At 36.4% G+C, this 18,043-nt stretch overlaps 2 protein-coding genes across 2 annotated transcripts; both read left to right on the forward strand.

Moving 5' to 3' along the window:
- Positions 1-3,778: 3,778 nt before the first annotated feature.
- Positions 3,779-9,461, forward strand: LOC140143852 (EEF1A lysine methyltransferase 4-like). The gene is made up of 3 exons (XM_072165665.1): positions 3,779-3,970; positions 7,559-7,842; positions 8,706-9,461. The coding sequence occupies exons 1-3, from the start codon at positions 3,811-3,813 to the stop codon at positions 9,006-9,008; spliced, it is 747 nt and encodes a 248-aa protein (XP_072021766.1). The 5' UTR covers positions 3,779-3,810; the 3' UTR covers positions 9,009-9,461.
- Positions 9,462-10,654: 1,193 nt separating this feature from the next.
- Positions 10,655-11,764, forward strand: LOC140143861 (melatonin receptor type 1B-A-like). The gene has a single exon (XM_072165674.1). The coding sequence runs from the start codon at positions 10,655-10,657 to the stop codon at positions 11,762-11,764; it is 1,110 nt and encodes a 369-aa protein (XP_072021775.1).
- Positions 11,765-18,043: the final 6,279 nt, after the last annotated feature.

Genomic DNA, 18,043 nt, shown 5'->3' on the forward strand with positions numbered 1-18,043 from the left:
TTGAAAAATTATTTGATTTTAATTTTTTTTTAAATGGTCTCAGATATTGCTCCGCTTGCAAACAACATTTCAATAAAAGAATAGCTTGACATATCTCAGGTGGTTTGTTACCGGATACCTTGGTAACATGGCCAAAAAGATCAAAATCCATTGAGCCCTATTGTTGACCTTGACCTAGCCATTTGGTGGACCATTTTAGCAATATTATTGTTTAAAAGTTTGGTTTGAAAAAAACCGAACGTTTCTGAAACGACAGCCTTGTGTGATACGACCTAAAACCAGTGATATTTTTCGTATTGCATGAACAAACAGGGGATAACTAATAATATGAAAAGGATCCACAATATAAATATTGACCCAGGTCTTACGAGAGGTGTCACCCCGGTGGGGAAAATATTATTTTTTTATTATATTCTTTACTTCTTTCTCTTTCATTTGACACCACTCGGGGAATTATTATTTTATAATGCACAGTGCAGTGTGCATTTTTTATATTATTAATTTTTATTGCTCTGCACAGTTCATGAAAACGTTATATTGCTAATGTTGACGTTCATAATGTGATCACCGTTATTTATAATTTTAGTCAAAATAATTATGTTATTGTAGGCCTACCCTGGAATAATTATGTGAATAAAAATTACTAGTAATTGTTTTAAAACAGAATGATATTTGTGTTGAAAAAATATTTGCCAAAAATGTGTGCCCAAAATATATTACAATAACGTTTTAAAACGTTTTCATGACCTTTACATAACTCGACATTTAATGTTATTAAAACGTTTTGAATAAAGGTTTTAAGAACATTTTTGTGTTTGCTGGGTTGATACTAAAAAATGTCTGTCTTTCTTTCTTGAACCATAAGTATGTTAGAAAGATCTAGAAATGAGTCATCGGCTGGTCATGATCATCGACCTTTTACATAGCTGATGCAAACAATATCGGAAGCGTTATAATACGTGTCAGAAAAATCTAGAAAACCTCAGCTGAAAGCTATATATAAAGACCAGCAGAATCCAACTTTGGTCACACCGCTCTCGTCGTCCACATCGTCTTTTTTCCAAAGCTTACCCGTCGGTTTTCACACCGATGGACCCTCACCGGGCTGGCAGTAACAAGGTCTATACTGATCATGTTTACTGTTTGTTTCACTACTCTTGTGCATGTTCCTAACACTGCACCATAACCCTGGTGCGCGGCCTGGCGCTTTGATCGAGGCCCGGGATGGAGGCGATCGGCGAGTTGTCTAGCTAGCCAACCAGGTCGTGTAGCACTCCTTTTTTCGGCTCTCCTACTGAAGACTGTGAAATCACATACCGACGGCGCCATCACTTGATTGGTTACTCCAGTTTTGTGCTAGCCGGTGATTGGTCAGAAGTTCGAGGGCCCCCACTTGGCACATGGCTGATATGCAGTGAGATTAACTGTCGTTTTGAGCCTGTAATTTATTATCGGTTTGATTTGAAAGTTATTCTAGTTTAAAATCTCATAGGCCTATCTGTTGCGTGCCGCCTGTGGAGGCCTATCGACAATTTCATCACTGACCTACAAGGACTACCGAAGACTTTGGTGCACCATGGATGGACCCGTCATTTTGAACGAGCAGTTTACTGGATGGACCAGATGAGCTCAGATGATGCCTCTAGGATATGCTAAATTCTAAGAATGATACTTAAAAGTTCTATGGACTGAAATGAAAAATTCACATTTTTTTTCAGGGCCCCACTTTCGAACCTAAAATTATTTCCAGCCCCTCCCCTTTTTGGCAATGAAAATTGTACGTCAACCCCATAGAAAATACAGTAAGCCAAAAAATTAAGGTACCAGTTATGTTCACCCCTTGCATATCCTAAACAAAGACAGATATGTCATAATTGGAACCAGCAGCCAATATCTGCATCTTTTAGCTCGAATTTAAGACCTCGTTTGTTGAAATTGTTCAAGAAATAAAGACACGACGATCCAAAAATCCATGGAAGATTCCAATGTAAAAGTTGCAGTTTGCTACATTGCGTGCCCTATTGATTTGCACACAATGCGTTCACGAACAAGAGAACCAGCGCCGTGCTTCCATTGATTACCACGTTAAAATTAGCGTCGTGCTTTCATTGATTAGAACACGAAAGTGCAAGTTTTGATTTCGTTTCTTTATTAGGTTTTAGACCACCGTTTCTTTAATTTTCAACCAATTTCAACAAATGAGGTCTTAAATCAGAGCTAAAGAGTACAGGTATTGGCTGTTTGTTTTAATTTTGACACATTTTCTTTATATAGGATATACAGGGGTGAACACAACTGGTACCTTAATTTTTTGGCTTACTGTAGTGTAAACTCATGTTCTACAGAAAAATTAAGCTGATTTTTTTTAAAGGCCCCAAAGGCGTAGTTCGGGGGGGGATAAATCAGGCCCAATATTTTGTCAGGTGGGATGGTCCATCATTGGTAGTTCACAGCATCTTACGAATGGTAGTGAGCTTTGGCAAAAATTGCATTGCTCAATTCATAGCGAGCGTGTAGAAGAATTAAAATATCACAGATAGGCCTATACTTTTATAGGTGCTGCGGTTCTTGAGTTACGTTGTGAAGAGGGCTGAAACAACAACACTTTTGTAAAACGTACATAACTAATTAACAACAATAAATTAAGCAAGTTTGCAGAGTATACGATTTGTAGAATGAACTTTCGCAAAACATCAAGGTGTTAATTTTCAATACTATATTGATCTAGATAATGAAACTCGATTTTTAGGTTGCTTCGACCAACAATACCTCGTGTAGCCTGTTACATAAAAAAATATTCAATTAATGATACAGATTGTACAAAGTGTTTGGACATACTCAGTAACTAATAGATTTTGAAAACAAGATATGAAGATAAATATAAATTGGTGAAAAAATAAGGGGAGACCAGGCTGGGCCTCGCCTTAGCAAATTTGATAATATAGGCCTATCATGATAAGTGTGAGATCAATCGTGAATCGGTCAAACAAAGAAATAAATTATTTTGTGGTTTTAAATATTACATTTGTATAAGTCATAAAATTTAGAATTAATGATCAGTATACCTGTAACCTACTCATGATGTGCCCGATGAAAGCTGATTTGCAGCAGGGTTCGGTTTTTGCCGGTAAAAACCTGTTTTTGCCGGCAAAGTGGCAACAATTGGCAATAAAACTGTTTTTGCCAGTTTTAAACCGGCAACAATGGCAAAAACTCACATGTAGTCAGTCAAATATTAAAAAGTAACACAGACAGCTCATAAACAATAGGCCCTAAACTGATACCATAAGGTATTATGGTCTCAGGCCCTAACACCCCGGCCTAACACACAACTTTTGATTAATCATACAACACGGTATTTTTTGTCTCGTCAAGTCCTTAAAATGAAAAAGTTTTTAATTTGATATGCCACATTACAATTAAATGCACTAGTGAGCAATGAAAACCCACTGTGTTTAATTTCTTACTTATAATTACCAAATCTGGCCTTGTTAGGCCTACACTCAGGAAATTATCTATTTTTGTAACTTAAATAATTTGTTTTGAGATGACTATTTGTCACTTTTTAATTTTTGCCATTTTTGCTGCCAAAAACTGTTTTTGCCAAGAGGTTAAAACCGCGTTTTTTTCACCTGCGGCAAAAACCTGCGAACCCTGAGTTGCAGTTTTTTTCTGCAACATCACCATGCGACATGTCCTATACAACTGGCATGGAGCTTGTCCTTTTTTAAGGACTCTTCTTGTTGAAGGCATGTACTGTTTTAAAGGTCAAAACCAGGTCAAAACGATGTAAACAAAAACGTACACAGAATGGACAGTAAGATGCCTCAAAATAACGCCGAATATGGTGGTGTTGAGTATTGGGATGATCGTTATGAATCAGAGGAGAGTTATGACTGGTTAGCGAGTGTCAAATTTACTGATCTTATTATGCAATATCTGAAGACATCTCATCGAATTCTTATACTCGGTTAGTACATGGTTTAGTAAGCTTAGAATTACAACAAGTTACATACTATTACTATAGCTAGGTATGAGAGGGAAACGTCAGTTAACACATTTGCTAGTCAGCCAAAATGGCCTAAACCGGCAATACAAATTTACATTGAAATTTAAAAGAACCGCTTGCTCAAGGAAACCTACGGCTACATAAATATGTTGTCTATTCTATACTTCACTTGACCCAAATATATTCATGATTTTTTTTGGTGATGAGAGACTCGCACATGGAATTTCAGAGGGATTTTGATAGCAGTTCCATTAAAAAAAGCTGCTATCGTCATAAGATCTAGAAACACCCCCGAAATGCTTTTTTTTGGGGAATTTTGCTAGCTGAATCTTTTTGATGAAAGTCAATCTTTGACTAGATGTAACTTTGCTACGGAAAGTGCTATGACAAAAAGGTTTTCAGTGTTGGCTTTCTTTACTCAAGGGCTTTAATTTGATATATAAAATGATGCAGTTTGATGGCAAATTTGAATTCACCTGGCATACCTACATTATAACATACTACATAGTAGATACATAAGGGACTCAATTATATTTCACCGTTGTTCATCACCGTTTAACAACGATGCATCTGCATCGTCTACTTCGTGAGGGCAGGTTAGCTGCCCTAGCGAACTAAACCCCGGGAGTAAACCCCGCAGATGCGCCGGATGCGAGTTCTTAAACGGTGATGAACAACGGTGATGAACAATGGTGAAACATGATTTGATTGAATCCCTTTCAACAATGAAACAAGCTAAAGACCGTATAATTCAAAGGATTATTTCATGAGGAATGTCAATTAATCATTGCCACTCAGCCTTACAAAAAGATCGGCGGTGATTTCAGCAATAAAACTACAGAATAAAGTGGCATTGTTTAGCCGCCAGCTCTAAAAGATACAGAATTCAACTTGTAAGTGTGTAGGCATGACGAATTTACGCGCTCACACATATTCGCGTAGACGCTATTGTATAAGTGTACGTGGATTCATCACGGATTAACAATGGTTGACTCCTGTACAAAGGTACCGGTATAGGAAGAGTTGTTGAAAGACATAGTAGAACCGTCTCACCGGGGTGATATTAGTTTTATTGATAAACATTTGCAAAGGGACTACATAGTCAGAGGCAAGGTTCATATTGATCGGATAATAAGTATTTATTTAGACAATAATAGCTATTTTGAGGCAATTATGGGAAATTGGATGGTTTTGTTTTGGGCCGAGGTATTTTTCTGAGGGCGTGGTAAGTGCCGACAACAAGAGATACCAATCACAAAAGCGGGTTTGGTTTTGGGCCTCGGGAAATAAATACCTCGGCCCAAAACAAAACACTCCAATTTCACACAATGACCTCAAAATAGATGGTACCGTACATAGTTATTATTGTCTAATTAGTGACCATGCAATAAGTGTGCGGTCAGGCAATCAATTTCTTTTGATTGGATCACAGGCTTTGCGTATATACATGAGGTTATGAATACAGTAGTATTTACAAATGTATAAGTAATAGAGTTAGTACGTATTATTGTGCTGGGATATTTGGTCAATACAATCTGTAAATAAGGGAGTGTTCAGAAATACTTTGGTGGGGGGGGCTGGAAAAATTTTTTTTTCATGTAGAAATTTTTTAACACCCCTCTTCAAAACCCAAAACTTTGACCCCCCCTCTTAATGGACCTAAAACTTTTTGACCCCCCTCATATAGGTTCAAAACTATTTTGACCTCCCCCATCATAATGTACCATTCTACTAATTCAATTCTACTACCATTCAAATGGCATTAATGATACTAAAATTTGTATTCAAGTGCAATGAAATTGGACCCATGTCATTGATATAAAATATGTGGAATTTTGGAAATGTTTTAAAGTAGCACGCTAAAAGGGGATTAAATACGTGCGAAGCGCGCAAAATGTTGTACTTTGGGAGCTAAAATGGCCAAATTTGGTCAGAAACACACATACAGGCGTCAACAATGGGGGGATGATTGTATGGGCCACCCCCCCGCCTACATGTATGTTTACTGGGACTTTTTGTTGCGGCGCAGCGCGCAAAAACAAGACTATTTTAGCCCAAAATACAGGGCGTAGCCAGTTTTCTTGGTCGGGGGTGAATAAAATTTCGGGGCACAGACGAAAAAAGAAATTGCAGTTGCAAATACATATACCGGTTTTGTTTTTTAGAGAGACTGTACATGTATTTGAGCTTCCAAAAAGGCTTTATTGGGACAAAACGCGTGCAAAAATTGTGTATTTCGCCCATGATGGGATGAAAATGATGTTATTGTGACAATGTGCGCACACAGCGTGCAAACATTTTGTATTTTATTTTGGCCCATGATCGGGTTGAATTTATATGGAAAAGGGTCTCCTTGCTCCTTTTCTTTGCCCTCCAGATTTTCTCTTTCATTTTTTGTCAGAGGGCACTTTTCTCTTTCATTTTTTGTCAGGGGCCCGTCCGCCCTGTCTACACTACTGCCGAAATGGTGTGTTTTGCTATTAAATTGATGGCCAGTTCGCGTGATCGCGAAGCGCAAAATTGTGCAATTTTACCCTATTTGGGCCCAAAACATGGTGCTTTTCGATGTGCTAAAAAAGTTGCACATGGCAATTGAATTATTGCTTTATTTTTTCTTCTTTAAGGATTTTTAGGGGATGTCCCCCATGGAAAAAATTAAGGGGGGGGGGGGGACGTGTACCCCGGTTTTCTAAGCTTCCTCCGCCAACATGATTTTTTATATCAGTGATAATAAATTAATAATTTGTACTACATGAAACATTATTGTAAACATTGTCAACACTAAAGAAGAGCAAAGATATTGCAGCTTTTAGTGATTTAAACAGCTTTACCAGAAAGAACTGACACAAAGCTCAAAATTAAGTTGTGACAATTTTTAACACTGGATCGAATGTACTTTTGTTCTGCTTTAATATGGGAACATTTGTGCGCACAGTGCGCGAAAATTTTTTACACCCCCCCTCTATGTGCCGAAAAACTTTTTAACCCCTCCTGTTCATACACCCAAAACTTTTTTAAATCCCCCTATTCAGAACTCATAAAATTTTATGACCCCTACATATTTTCCAGCCCCCCACCAGAGTATTTCTGAACACTCCCTAAATTTAAAAGTGTGCAAACAGAGGTCCTCAAAAGTAAAGGTAATTTGAAATTCAAATTGTAAATTGCTCCGATTGACTAAAAGTTGCGGAAATAACTGAGGATGGGAATAGAAATCAACAATTTGCACAAAACTTTTTGTGTACTTATTTTCGAGTTCCAAGTCAAATTTTTGAGTTTGAATTCAATTCAGGTATTGCTTTTACAGTAAAACCTCATTATAACGAAATCTGATACAAGAAAAACCCTGTTATAAAGAAGTATTTTTCCAGAACCAAGATACAAAATTCTTTTGTTATTTATTGTTTTTACAACCTTGATATAACGAAATTTGGATATAAAGAACTAATTTCTTTGTCCCTGACAACTTCGTTATAATGAGTTTCCACTGTATAATATTGGTGGTAACAAAATTTAATACTTGTACTCAAAATTTTTATTTTATCCTAGGTTGTGGCAATAGCAAGATGGGTGAAGAGTTGTACAACAAAGGTTACGTACACATCACAAATATAGACTACTCACAGGTGTGCATCAACAAAATGGTTGCCAAACATAAACACTGCCCTCACATGACATGGGAGTTTATGGACATGCGCAATTTGGATTATGCAAATGAGATGTTTGATGTTGTGTTGGAAAAAGCTACCCTGGATGTCTTAATGGTGGAAGAAAAACACCCGCATAATTTATCACAGGAATGCTTGGACAACATGGACAAAGTTCTATCAGAGGTATGAACCTTTTTCTCAGGCTGAGTTCACATGAGTATACTGTATATGGTATACAATAATTAAAAAATATGCTCATTCGATCAGGCTGAGTTCACATAGTATACTCCTATGTAAACTCAGCCTGATCGAATGAGTGTATACTATAGCGAATACCGTATGCAATGCATTATATTCCTACATGTATGCGAACTCATCAGCCTAATGAAAGATAATATTGGATGAAAAGAAAAAGTACATTCATGAGAATCATTCATATTTTTTAGCAGTTTCTAGCTGTTTCAGGCTTTTAAAGTGGTACTTAGTGGCATATCTGCTATACTGTTTTAGTTACCCCAGCTACACGTGTATGCTGATATGCTCTCTATTCACCATCGAAGTGGTTACGTAATTATATTGGTTACCGGATCACACTATTTTGGTATGCCTTCGAGTGTCATATACTTTGTGTGGTGATTGTTTCGACCATGGTTCAATACTCAGGCGTGTGATTTAATTGACATGGTAACATTGCGGAACTTTGCTGGCAAATAAGGGTCGATCCTTCATGTAATTATTTTGTGTAATCTAATCCTAACTCTAACCCTAATCCTAATCACAACCCTAATCCTAACCCTAAACTAACCCTAACCTTAACCCTAATTTCGTGTAAAATTACATGAAGGAATATAAGCCTTCTATGAAACATGTATAACACTGCCCAGTGGGGCATCACAGTTTTTAGATGAGTTCAGTTCTTGTTCTGAACTTACATCATTGTGAGATGAGTTGAAATTTCAAAAAGTGGCTATGAAGGAGACTACATTCCACTACCCCTGCATAGAAAATTCTTATAAAATTCATATTATTTCCTATTCATTTTGCAGGTTTCCAGAGTCTTATCTCCAGAAGGCATCTTCATCTCTTTCACATTTGCACAGCCTTACTTTAGAAAACCTCTGTATGCAAGGTCAAAGTTCAACTGGTCTGTAAATCACAGGACATTTGGTGAAACGTTCCATTATTTTTTATACATCATGCAGAAAGGGCAAAGTTTGAGCCAAGAGGACTTGGCAAAAGAAAAATTGCGGACTAGTGAACCACAGGAGAATGACAATTTGCAACGTAACTTTGGTGATGTTAACGAACTACCTGAAGATGAAAACTATTTGCTAAATATTGATTTATGATAGTGGTTAGATCAGGGTTCAAAATATACGGGGGCCCAAAGGTGATGGAGATGTTCAGCCTTACGACATATGTGTATGGGAGTACCTAAGTGCATTTCAGTCTCAGATACTGAAATTGAAATTTTAGCTTTTATGATGTTTTATATACCGGTAGTGAAAGTAGTAAAACATTCATATTTTTTTTAAAGAAAATGGCTAATTTTATTTTTAAAATGGAGTCAAATCACTACTTAGCAGGATATGTGCAATTTTCTCTCTTTTCAGACAAATTTTCTGTTTAATTATGCTTACTTCAAACTACAGATTTGATTTCCACATGCAAGCATAAGATCAGTTGCTTTGACTAGTGATTTGACCAACCAGATGCCTTAAATGTCATACAAACTCAGATTTTGGCAGGCATGAAAACAAGGTAAACCAGAAAAACCAAATATCAAAAAAGTGAATTATTTTACTTTTTGCCCGGGGCACTAAACTTTAAAGGGACCAGAGAAAACATTTTTGAATAACATTTTGTGCCAAAAATATTTTCAATTTAAAAAATGTTTGCATGACCTTCATATAGCATTGTGTATAGCCTGTCATTATAAGGGAATTTCGTGATCCACAGCATCATCCCCTCACTTTCCTCAAAAAAAATTTCTTGCAGATTAATTCATTTCTAAGCAAAAATATCGTGAAATTTGAATTTTGTTCTGGTATTCCAGAATGAAATTACAACACATTGTCAATGGAGCAGTGTAATACACATAATCATGCATATCACGTTAACACAAAATCGGAATCAACTGAAATTATGGGAATAAGTTTTTTTGTGGATATCTACTGACAAATTTCATAAAAAGAGAATGCTAGGATCACAAAATACTCCTTTAAATGAACAAAACCAAAACATGTTTATAACATTTTAAAAACATTGCCTTTGTTGGAATATAACAAAAGTTACACAGTGAAAGTTGTGTAATATATGGCCAATTGAAATGAAATACGATAATAATACAAAACTCTCTGTAGTTTCTGTTTGACTAGCACAATGTAGACTTGTATTATATTCGTATCATAATCAGATACCGTATTATACTGAGTCGCAAATTGTGCAATCTGTAGAAACACATTGCCAATAAAATAATTTTGTTCATAGCTAACCAAAGACTTGTACAAAGATTAGTATAGACTAAGGTACTGATATTATAATAATATGAACACTTAAAAAAAAGTAAGTTCCCCTTTCTATTTGGCATGATATCTGTAAAACTAATAATTCAATTAAAATGGGTCTTGGTAGTGGATCACATCACACTAACTGAGAATTAATTGTTGGTACAATGTTCTTGATGTGTGTGCCAAAATCAATTTCAATCAAAAAATTTGCTTTGAAGATATAATTCCAAATTGAAAGGGGAACTTACCTTTTTTGAAGGAAGAGCATGTAGAAACATTGTTTACATTTCAGTTTTGAAATGGTATTAATTTTCATTCGCAATGAAACAGAAATTCACCAACAAATTGCTTTCAAGTTTCGTATGAAGAAATTAACCTAGTACCTGATCTGATCTTAACACGAAAATGATGAAATCAATACCCAACCAAAGAAGTTGGTATTCAGGTAGCTATAATGAGAGTGTCATTTGAATACCATGTACACCATGGAAACAGTCAATGCAACCACTAATGGCTCTATCAATTTTCCCATGAGTGTGAATTACTGGGAGCAAATTTTTACAGCCATCCTTACTTTGCTTATCTCCGTAACTGGTATCATTGGGAACACACTAATTATTTTAGCAGTGGCCTTCTGCCAGAAACTACAAACCTCTACAAATGCTTTTGTGACAAGTTTAGCAGTGGCTGACTTGTTGACATCCATATTCCTGATCTGGTTTTCTGTTAGCATTCTTGGTCATAATGAATGGCCTATTCCTAATGCTATATGGTTGTGCGATATAACGGGGTTTACAATATACGCTTGTAGAGGTACGAGTCTGTACACTCTCGCAGCCATTGCAGTCAATCGTCTTATCCTGATCACCAAATCATACACGTATAGTAAGATATTCACTTCATGGAAGCTTGTCATGTTAATCGCAATTCCTTGGATCATACCATGGGTGGCTTTCATCATTCTCATACTGGCAGGAGTGGGTCAGTTTGGTTATGACATTGGTGACCTGTCGTGCTCTGCTATAGGGTCCGCCTACCTTCCTGATATAATGGCAATTTGCATTGCAGCCATTGGATTCCCTGTTCCATTGTCCTTGGTGGTCTTCAGCTACACCGGGATATATCTGTACTTGAGGAGACACTTCCATGCTAAGAAGAGTACTATACAGATTCCATCGTCTCACGGAACAGATGACACTGGATCCAATGCACTGGATCTTGACGCGAAGGACAAACAGCTGCAGGTATCAACACCAGATTTATCCGACAACGCTAATATGAACCAAACCAAACGCTATAGACAAATATCCCGAGACCAAATCAAGATCACCAAGAATCTCTTCTTGATAGTGTGCTCTGTATATGTCTGTTTTCTACCTTATTTCATATGTCTCTTGTTAATTCAGAAGTCTTATATACGTGTACATTTCTATGCTCGCATAGTAACATTTGCTAATAGTGCGATAAATTTTGCGATCCATACCAGTAAGCATCCAGATTTTAACATGGTGATAAGAAATATGGTGCGGGGCTCATATTCGAACATCCCTCAACCGTCTCGACTTTTAAGGTTTCTCTTGTCAAAGTGGAAGTAACAACTGAAACACCAAATTTGAACTTTATGTAATTTAGCATACCAAGCCAGGACACCAAGGCTATATAAATCCATGTACAGTTAAGATTAAAAAAAAATGGAACAAACTAAACAGATGGATGAACTCTACAAACAAAACAATTTCATTACAAAGTCCCTTCCCCCACCACCATTGATATATCAATAGCCACTTTTCTAGGCCAATTTTGGGATATATGGATGGGTACTATTTCCACAATTTCTTGGGAAAATAGCAGAATTTTGCCTCATTGTAGCCAAAATTGTCAAAAATTCAAGAAAAGTTTTAAATCTCAGCCAATTTATATAGATAGTTCTACGTTCAGATATTCAGCAGTAGATCCCTATCCAAACCAAACTTTACCCCAGATACAAAGCTTATAACTTCTACCTGACTATGCGAAATGAAACTGAATGACTGTTGTTTTAAGATGCAAGATATGTATGGTCATCAGCATTTTTATTAGTACCCATCCTCCCTAATGAAACAAATTGCCTATTAAAGCCATATTATAACATTTGCTGAGGATTTTAAATTCTGGTTTTTACACGATTGTAATGTACTTTAGTCAATAAAGATGTTCTGCAAAATTAAATCAAGACTTTTGTGCTGTAGTTTTGTCAAAATCCAAGATTTTGAATAAAACAATGGAACCGGCGTTTTATTATTACGATGGAAATATTAGTCGAACACGTATGCACAGTACGTACACAGCGTGTGGGATACACATACACACACCCCGAGGATCGTACCGTATTACAACCGCGGGAGTAACATGCATGGGCGCTAGTAGTAAATTCCAATTTTCTCTGCTTGACCTCACTTGTTCGGCTCAAAATTAAAAGGGGACATATCTGACAGTAAAAGCTAACATTTAATGGAAAATAAATACTAATCTACTTTTACAGAAATGTTATAATATGGCTTTAAGGGATGGGGTATGAAACGTTTGGACAGTATTTATTGTGGGACATTAGAGCACATCAGACATATCAATTGCATTCTGAATACGAAGAATGTCCTTCTGATATCAAATAATTTTGATTTTTGAAATTGCAATGTAATACACATTTTATGGCAAATGATTAAAATTGATATTTTTGATATTTAACAGTACTCGGTAAACTTTATAAATCTGATGATTTATACTTAAAGTGTATGTAAGTGGGATGAAAAGCCGACGATCAATTGAAAATGTTGACCTTTCAGTATTTTAGATATGGATTTTTTTCCCAAAACACCAAAAAAATTAGGTCTTTTTGGGAAAAAAATCCATATCTTCAATATGAAAGATCAAAATTTTCAATTGATCGTCGGCTTTTCCTCCCAGTTACATACACTTTAAGAATATATCATTAGATTTATATAATTTACTTCGAGGACTGTTATATATCAAAATGTGAAACATATCAAATATTTATAATTTGTCATAAAATTTGTATTATATCGTGAATTTCAAAAAATGAAAATTATTTGATATCAGAAAGACATTCTTCGTATTCAGAATGCAATTCGATATGGCTGATGTGCCCCGTGTCCCACAAAAATACTGTCGAAACGCTTCATTCCAGATCCCTTAAGTAGGACTTCATCTATTATCTGTTGATTATGATTTATAGGTTAATAAATGCGTATTACTTGTTGGGAGAGAAATTGGACAAAATAATGCACGCGCGCTGATGTTGATGCGTCTAATCCACGAGCCCCGATGCGTCTAATACACTGCGCGTAGTACGCGGAGTGCAATTAGACACAATCAATGCATGGTTTGGATTTTTCTAACGCTTGCTCTGATTGGTTCTCGCTATCGAAGAGTGTATGAAATACCTATAATCTCTTATGCTACTATTCCAAATCTCCTTTGTTCTAGCTGGATAGGTGCACATTATATTGGCTATGCAAAACAAATAAGTGACCGTTCACAAACACTGGTTAGGGGGCCTGATGCAAAAGGGGCACTGAAAATTTTGATCCTCCTAGGGGGGGGGCATGAAAAAATGACCACAAATTTTACTGGGAAAATTGAGTTTATATGCTTTTCTATGGGGTTGACCATAATTTTCATGTAAAAAAAGGGGGGGGGGCCTGACATTTTTGAGGTCTGTAAAGGGGGGGCCCCAAAAACATTTTTGTGATGAAATTGTTTTGCATCAGCCCCCCAACAAGTGTTTGTGAACGGTCCCTAACTGGTTCACATTAACTTCGCAAGTACCCTTCTTTAATTTGAAGGCACATACATGGTAGCTGTAATCACATTATAACAGACGAATACAAACCAAAAGCAGATGGTTATCATGTATGGATGAATGGAGAAGATATATAAGTAAAATTTGTAGTAAAATAATTTTTTATCGATATTGAGTGGCCAATATAGATATTTTTAAAAATCGACGGTCCTTAGAAAGTGCTGCTACAGACTCTGAGTATTCCATGTAGAATATTTGATGTAACATTTCTATGTTATTTAATCTAGTCCCATTCTATTTCCAGTGATGTTTATGTTGTTACAAAAGTTTGATGACGTAAAATCGATAATATGTTACATAAAATATCTGGTAGAATTATCTTACGTCATCAAACATTCGTTAGAACTTAAACATGCTGGAAATAGAATGGGAATATGTATAAATAACATAGATAATGTTACATCAAATATTTTATGTCGAATAAAAAGTCTGTAGGGTCACTGAAGGTACAAGCTAGCGTAGACTGATGAGTTTCACTTTCTTGTATGAAATCTGTATTGAAACAGTTTTGATAATTAAATGTAGGTGACTCCATGCACATACCGTATCCCAGAAAGAAAGTGTAATACAGTTGAACCTCTTTAACATGAAATCTATGGGGACACAGGTTTCAGTTTGTGTATTAAGATTTTGTATTATTATAGGTACTTTTAACTTACAAAAAGCAATGCCAGAAACTTCACTTTCAAAATCACTTTGCGTTATTAGGTTTTGTTGTGATGAGGTTCCACTGTATTGCTTTAACAAAAGTGTACATTGTATGTCCATTGGACACACAGACTACAATCATTATGAAAATGTTTAAAACTACAGTCTTTGTTAATGTTGCTTGTAAGTATTTTTAGTCCACTGTAAATATATGACTACTAGCAGTGACATACCGATCAAGGCGAACAAAAGGCGATCAAAACAGGGACAAAATTGACCACAATTTGTGCACAGCTTCCTTTAGGTTTGTCCCGGTAATTTCATTTTGGTAGCGGGTCTGTGGGATGATTTCGCAATTCCCCCCCAGACATTTTGCCTGGTATGCCACTGATAGTTGTAAAGCTATCAATATAAAGTAAAATAAATATTTAAAATGTTCATCTGGACTTACTATTTAAGTTGGCTACAGTATCACGTTTCATCCCAGACGCATCTTCAGGCCTATAAATCAGTTGGGGCTAAAATGTTGACCTGTGACCCAGCTGGAGTGATGTCAGTAGACGCCAGCCCATTAGGCCTGAAGATGCGTCTTGTATGAGAAGACTCTGGAGAAGTGATACTGTAGCCAAATAAGTCCAGATTAACAGTTTAAGTATTTTACTTTATCTATCTACACTGTACCTAGATGATTTAGAATATTCACGAATAATTATATAGTAAACAAGAAAACAAATCATGGCTATAACTTATTTTACAATATTTTCAAATTCTACCAAAACCAGCCATCCCTTGCCACCTCTGCTTGCTATGACACAAATTTTACCCAAAGGAGACTACACTAAACTGAAAAGTTCAGATGCAAACACCGATATCCATTTTTCTCAGTAAGTAATAACTGGTCAAATATAAAGCACATAATAAGAAAATATGTGCTATTTTTAATCATAGATTCAGTTTACTTGAAACTTTTGGAATAACCCTGCGAGAAAGTATATATAACCCTAACCCACCCTAATTATAACCCTAACACTAATCCTAACCCACCCTAATTATAATCATAACCTACCCTAAAATACAGGGTGTGCAGTACCAGAATTGTACCAAACTTTTAAAGTGGGGAATCAATTTACAGCATGAATTTTGCAGCAGATTTTGGTGGCCTGAGCCCCGAACTCAAACAATTTGAAAATGGCTTTTATCGTCTTTTGCATCTGAACTCTGAACAGAATTACACAATGTAGATACAATGAGTACAATACATACATGCACAAGCTCTAAAACATTTTACATTTATTGGTATAATCAAAGACAGAATTAAAAAGACTAGTTTAAGCGTCTGACATATCATCTGTCAATTAAACTCTGGCACGGTTTGTTTACTAGTGTTGTGATGACTTGAGAATCTAAACGCGGCGGTAAAAAAGTGCAACTTATGTTCACAATGCCTAGAAAGGTTGCTTTTTACCTTGTAAAGTACCGTAATTTTCTGTGATTCCCTTTTATCCGATCGACACCAGATGAATCAACCTTTTTTATGCTATTAATTAACCAATCAAGGGTCATGGTGAGTTTGATTGACTGTGACATCAGATGCAAACTAGTCTTTTTAATTTTGTCTCGGATTATGAGAATATTTTTCCTTCAGGAATGTAAATTCAGTCCTCTTTTCTAGTGTTTGTTGCTCTGTAGTGTATGGACTTTTTTAGGGGCCTTGGGTTCCCAAACTGTGCTTCATAGCTGAGTAACTTTGCAATTGCATAAATAGAACTAATGATTGACATTAGGTCGCAAGGTATGGTACTCAAGAAATGGGGTATGGCCCAAAAAAGTTAAAATCAAAACTTCTTATGACTCCTATTTGAGATATAATATACCTACATGTAGGCCTGTATATTGTTTCTATATATAGGTATAGGTGATCAGATTCTCATAGAATCAATGTCGTAACACTACAACTGTTAGTTTCGGTATCGCCCTTTTTTCCTTTCTGCAATATTGTTACTTTTGATAGAAATATTTTTTGGATGCATCATCCCCTCTTCCATACCCCGGTTCCATACATGTTCTTGCATCAGCTAATCTAGCACACCCAATGGGAATGGGACTCACATTCACATGCAATCTTTGTCATTCCTAGCTTCCGCTTGTCAAATGTGAACAATGGTTGGTCTAAACACCCCGCATATGTGCCAAATGTCTCTATCTCATCCACCCTCTCTGCAAAAGTAACAGTGGGCTCATTGTTATCAAAGTTGCAAGCAAGCCGGATCACCTTAATGTCACGTACATCCCCTTCAACATATTTGGGTACATGGACAAAGTAGCAAATCCCTTTGTGAACTAGCAAGTACTGTTTGTGGCTTCTCTCAGTAATGTATCTTACCGTTTCGTGGACGCTAACAGACACTTCAAACCATTTATTCTGCTCTGGTCTATAAAGTACAAATTGCTGAAGGAAACCTACGCACAATATGTCTCCACCAATCACTACAGCACTTTGTATGCTGAGATTCAGTTCATCTCCTGGTATACGCTCCCAAGTCTGATGGGATAAACTGTACCTCTGAATTATCTCCGTAGGTATTATTTCAAACTGCATGAATGCAATGGAGTATAAATAATCATCCAACTGAAGAAGAATCGGAAGCGACTGGACGCTAGGCATCGGTGGGAGGACTATCCACTCATTCTTATCCCAATCATACTTGAAGAAGCTATTTTCAGATGCCCACTTGATATGTTCTTCATCTTCTTCTGGGTCTATTGTTGGAGGATTATCATTTGAACCAGCAACGTATAAATGGCCTGTATCCATAACAATTGCTTTAAAACCATGCACGTAATCTGGATCTTCTTGTGAATGATAAGGACATTTGTTGGGGATGTCGGCTAGTTGAGTAAGTTTGTAGCAGCCTGTATTGGTAGTGCATTCTATAAACAATGTAGAATCCTTAACATCTTCTGTGGAAATTACAGCCTGAAAAATCAAAATGAATGGAGTTAGAGGGGAGTATATCCTCACCTAGTGGTGTTTGCATTCACATATTGAGATAAATAAAGCTGACACATATGAGGAATGGTATGGGTTCTATAAGGAGATCCCAAGGCTTGTTAAAATAAGGCCTGAAATGGGTGCCATTTCTGCCCCATGCACGATTTTTCTCAGGTGGGAAAAATTACCCAAACTTTATTGGCCGTAACTCTTAGACTGATCTGACTGATGTAAATGAACTATTACATGATTTCAAGAGTTACCTCTATTGTCTGATAAGAGTACATCACACTTGAAAACTTAATGTTTGTGATCTATAAAGTTTATATAAACAAATTTTATTCAGATTTACTCCTGATCACTTCGATACAGTAC

This window comes from Amphiura filiformis, unplaced genomic scaffold, assembly GCF_039555335.1.
Source record: "Amphiura filiformis unplaced genomic scaffold, Afil_fr2py scaffold_30, whole genome shotgun sequence".
Lineage (NCBI taxonomy): Eukaryota > Metazoa > Echinodermata > Ophiuroidea > Amphilepidida > Amphiuridae > Amphiura > Amphiura filiformis.

What these genes read in the sequence shown, in the direction of transcription:
- LOC140143852 (XM_072165665.1), top strand. Translation starts at nt 3,811, where the DNA reads ATGGACAGTAAGATGCCTCAAAATAACGCCGAATATGGTGGTGTTGAG. An exon ending in TCATCGAATTCTTATACTCG is followed by an intron (nt 3,971 to 7,558) that starts GTTAGTACATGG and finishes ATTTTATCCTAG; the next exon opens with GTTGTGGCAATAGCAAGATG. An exon ending in TGGACAAAGTTCTATCAGAG is followed by an intron (nt 7,843 to 8,705) that starts GTATGAACCTTT and finishes TTCATTTTGCAG; the next exon opens with GTTTCCAGAGTCTTATCTCC.
- LOC140143861 (XM_072165674.1), top strand. Translation starts at nt 10,655, where the DNA reads ATGGAAACAGTCAATGCAACCACTAATGGCTCTATCAATTTTCCCATG.